Source organism: Gekko japonicus, unplaced genomic scaffold (genome assembly GCF_001447785.1).
Source record: "Gekko japonicus isolate JY-2015 unplaced genomic scaffold, Gekko_japonicus_V1.1 scaffold347, whole genome shotgun sequence".
In the NCBI taxonomy this organism is placed as follows: Eukaryota; Metazoa; Chordata; class Lepidosauria; order Squamata; family Gekkonidae; genus Gekko; species Gekko japonicus.
The window spans coordinates 201960-206920 of NW_015173133.1; the positions used below are offsets into that span (position 1 = coordinate 201960).

The window sequence follows — 4961 nt, forward strand, 5'->3', positions numbered from 1 at the left end:
ACCCTCCAAAGCATCCATTTTCTCCAGGGGAACTGATCTCTGTCATCTGGAGATCAATTGTAGCAGTGGGAGATCTCCAGGTCCCACCTGGAGATTGGCAACCCTAGGGGGAAGTCAGCTGCACAGCAGGGGGTTGAAGAGAATGGTTTGATGGCTGCTGGGCCAAGATTGGCAACAATAGTTCCCCAGGAGCCCCATCGTAAATGCACCAAACAATTCCTCAAGATTTTCCAAAACACTTCTCTGTTTTGGGCTCCTGGGGAAATTTGAAGTAGCACCAAAGCTTTAAGATCTCTCCAGCTGTCACCTGGAGACTGGCAACAGCTTGTCTGGAGTGTGGGCAGCATGGCATTGTATCTGTCTGAGGTCCCCCTCTTCCTCCTCCTCCTCAAATCCCACCCTCAGCAGGCTTCATCCCTAAAATATCCTGGAAGTTTCCAACCTGGAGTTGGCAACCCTATCTGCCTGTCTGTCTTAAGTTTTACAACCCCCCCCCCCACACACAGCCTCTGCCTAGGGAGCAGCTGACATCATTCTCCTCTCCCAACTGAAAATTCCAACTGCCTTGCGGGGGGGGGGGAGTTTCAGGTGTGGAATGGAGTGTAGTCCAATCAGCTTCCATATGTAAATGACCTTGGAACGCTGGCCGGGACTGCACAAAGCAGCCAATGAACCCAGCCAGTGTCTTCCGAGTGGCAGTTTTTTCAGCCTAACACTAAAGGAGTGCATTTTAGAACTTTGGCACCCAAAACTCTTTTATTATAAGGGAGAGATTACCACTCTCTTCCTAAAACTTGATGGTAACTTCACAAGATTTAACTGTAATGAACTGTAAAAGTGAATGATGATCACCTGTTTTATTCAAAACTGCCTTCTTTTGCTTAGACCTATCAGTCCTGAAATTGGTGCAAGACAGAAAATGTCTGACGAGTTTGTTGAGGAACAACTTAAAGTAGATTCTCAAAGACCGGAGAAGAAACAGAAGGTACCATACTGTACACTGTGTTAATAAAACAGTGCACTCTGTTGCTTGAGGGGACTCTGAATAATAGATTTTAGAGATACACAACCACTATTCTGTGCAAACTTGTCTGATTTTGCTCGATTTACACTGTCAGTGTGTGTCAGTGTCCACCTGTATCTATGGAACCAATAGTAATTTCTCTGCTTCTTTTCTTTCTGTGGTAAAACGCCTTTTCAAAGATCTTCCTCCTCTGTTCCTAGCAAATTTTGTTCATAGCAAATTTTGTCCTAGCAAGTTTTGTTCCCATCCTTCAGATGGGAATGAGATAATGGCTATTTCCAAATTCTTTGCTTTGGGAGACAAAAAGGTAAAGCAAAATTGTCCATATGTCTTCTGTGGTTATCTCCATTGCAAGGTGAGTTAGGAGTTAAAGTAAATTAATGCTTGATCGCCCAACATTAACTAACCTTTCTAGAGAATTATCACTGGGAAAAAGATACTAAATTGATGGCAGAAGTTCCAGTGGTAACTGCACTGTATATATGTGTGAAAGTTACAGCATAGTCACTCCCTCCAAATGACATTCTCTTATCACTTTCTTTTTACAATCAGCAAATAAAAGGGGGGGGGAAATGAATAGCCTGTAGATATTTTTGTTTGAGACAGTCCTATGCTCCCCACCTAAAATTGGTTTTGTCTCTGACTTTAATAGTTTGTGAATAATACAAACTTGTTGTGATTTTGATTTATTTTATTTATTTATTTATTTAATTTATATTTGGATTTATATCCCACCCTACCCCGAAGGCTCAGGGCGGCTGACAAGGGCACCCTGTGCTAAGGTTACAACAATAAACACATAATTTAAAAACAATAAATTGCAATAAAATACAGTAACAAATTTGCAATACAGATTTAACCAAGATGGGTAGATCTTAACCTCCATAGCAGCTCCCTGAGATCTTATCATCCAATCCGTGCCCAGGCACCTCGCTCCCCCCGTAGGGACCAAACAATCATGATGGTAATACGACAGTGCACAGGAGGCGGAGGTGGAATAGTGGTGGCGGCGGCTCCTACTTAAAGGCCTGGCGGGTTGATAGGGTTGCCATTCTCTAAGTGGGAGCTAGAGACCTTCCAGAATTACAACTGATACCTAGATGATAGAGATCACATCCCCTAGAGAAAATGGTTGGTTTAAAGGATGGAATCTATAGCATTATATGCCTCTGAGGTCCCTCCCATCCCCAAACCCCACCCTTCCTAGGCCCCAGCCCAGAGTTGGCAACCCTACTTTACAATCCATGACTTGCACTCAAATGAGAAACACATGGTGTCTGATCCAAAATGTGTACAGGTGTCCCTTCTTTTATTAGAGAAGAAATGCTTGATGTCTGCAATGAGAAATTCCTATGTACATGTGAGATATCTTCCTTTATCAAAAAGAATGGCAAGCCACTTGGCACATCAGGTTTTAGATTATAATTTGAATGTAGAAGTGATACTTAAATGGTTTAGGGGAAAATGCAAGTTAAAGTCAAAGGAAGTTTGGAGTCAGAATTTCTCTTTAGAAAGTTCTGGAATTCACACCTTGCTTATGTATCATTTAATTACTTTTAGAACTCCTGTGAGACTAAAGTGGCTGCTCAGAACTTATTCCTGAAACATAAGGGAGGCTTGGGAAAAATAAGGAGAACGTTGGCAAACAGCAAAAATAAGGAGAACGTTGGCAAACAGCAAACCAACCTTCTCAGAAGAGTCAGCTTTGATTGTCAGAATCACTTTGCATGGCCTGCCCACAGTGACACTGAACAATTATTGGGAAAACACCCACAACTAAAAAGGCAAGTCAGTAGTCCTACAGTGCTAGTCAGGAATGACAAAAATGCAAATTGTATCACTTCCAAGGATATAAAATGTCAATTTAATAGTCTGGAACAAAGACCAGAAGGAAGAGAGGGAAGCAGTAACATTGGTGGTCATGAAGGTGAAGAAACGGTAAACAAAAAAGAGCCTGATGTACAATCTCAGATTAACTGCACTGAATGTCCCCAGGAATATCATGAACAAATAAGTGAAATCAAGGCAAAAGAGAATGATAAAACTGATATGTCATGTCCTGGTTCCCAAGACCATTTAGATGGGGATAGCAGTAGATCTGTAGACACTAAAGTTACAGTGTGGCATAAGGAGAATTTGGAGGACAGTGGATCACAAGTAACAGGATGGCCCACAGAAGCTTCACTGAATACCTCTGAGGTTCAGAACCTGGAAGAAAACCAAACTGATCTAGTAAATCAGAACTCCAGGCTCCAAGTTGCTCTAGCTGTGGATGACAGAAGTTTGGAGATCAAAGTGGAAAGTGGCCCTGGGTTTAAGAAGGTCAATGACCACATAGTAAAAGTCTCATCTAAGCCAAGTAGAAAGCAGGCAGCCACAACAGCTAATTCCCGTAGAAAGCAACACCACAGTGCAGGTGCTGCTGGCAGCTGGAGTAGAAGTCCCCCTTCTAGCAATTCAGACTTCACATCTACTGATAGTGATGAACCCAAGTTTCATCGCTGTCAGTACCCTGTAAGGCCCAGCACCCACAGAGCAACTAACACAGATCAAAATTTGGATCTTTCTGATGGTGATTATGCTACTGATGCGCCCAGTGGACCTGAAGATGGAAAATACCTTGCCAAGAAGTTTGTTGTTCAGGAACTAGCAGGTCAACAGGAAGCCTCTGTCATCACGAGCAGCAGCGGTGAGTCTAGCACTGGAATTGGCAGCTTGAAAGGCAGAAAGACTCACTCTCCTCTTAGGAAGTCTACCTTCCATCCCTCAGAAATTGCAGAGGATGGAAGAGAACCTGAGGCATGGAGGAAAGGCAATGCCAGACACAGTACAGAATGCAGTTTGCAGCCCCTTTCTTTGACAAGGGATCTTGTGGCCAGCCTCTTCCCTGCTTTCAAGACTAAAGCAAGTGTAGAAGATGAGAAAGCTGCACCAGGTGAGGTCTATTACAAAGTCAATGGTGACCTTTTCTTTTACATATTTATACATTCCACAAGCAGTGATTTGTGTTCTTGTCGCAGTTTGATCTGAAGAAGGGATGGAACTCCTGCAGACCATCATTCCAACTCACACTGACCTCTGTTAGAAGCTAATCCCTTGTCCTTCCACCTCAGAGTCTCTTGATAACACTTCTTCTCTATTCGTAATCTTCCTTATTCCTTATTCAGTCAGTGCCAAGTATCTGCTATTTTGGGCTATCATTTTGACATTTTTAGTCAGTGTAAAAATAAGAACATAAGAACATAAGAGACGCCAATGTTGGATCAGGCCAAAGGCCCATCCAGTCCAACACTCTGTATCACACAGTGGCCAGAAATACCAGGTGCCATCAGGAGGTCCACCAGTGGGGCCAGGACATTAGAAGCCCTCCCACTGTTGACCCCCCCCAGCACCAAGAAGACAGAGAATCACTTGCCCCAGAGCCCCTATCTATACCTTGTGGCTAATATCCACTGATGGACCTCTGCTCCATATGCTTATCTAATTCCCTTTTGAAGCCGTTCATGCTTGTAGCCGTCACCACTTCCTGTGGCAGTGAATTCCATGTGTTAATCACTCTTTGGGTGAAGAACTACTTCCTTTTATCCGTTCTAACCCGACCACTCAGCAATTTCATGGAGTGCCCACGAGTTCTTGTATTGTGAGAAAGGGAGAAAAGTACCTCTTTCTCTACCTGCTCCATCCCATGCATAATCTTATAAACCTCAATCATGTCACCCCTCAGTCGTCGTTTCTCCAAGCTAAAGAGCCCTAAGTGCTTTAACCTTTCCTCATAGGGAAAGTGTTCCAACCCTTTTATCATTCGAGTTGCCCTTTTCTGCACTTTTTCCAAAGCTATAATAGACTTTTTAAGGTGTGGTGACCAGAACTGCACACAATATTCCAAATGAGGTCGCACCATTGATTTATATAGGGGCATTATGATATTGGCTGATCT

At 43.2% G+C, this 4961-nt stretch overlaps 1 protein-coding gene across 1 annotated transcript in view; it reads left to right on the top strand.

The window, feature by feature from the left end:
- LOC107119628 (centromere protein J-like) overlaps positions 1-4961 on the top strand; it is a 41236-nt gene that overhangs the window by 9788 nt on the left and 26487 nt on the right. The window contains exons 4-5 of the mRNA XM_015422164.1: positions 886-985; positions 2585-3959. Of these exons, the coding sequence (XP_015277650.1) occupies positions 886-985; positions 2585-3959 (1475 nt within the window). The remainder of the gene's footprint in view (positions 1-885; positions 986-2584; positions 3960-4961) is intronic.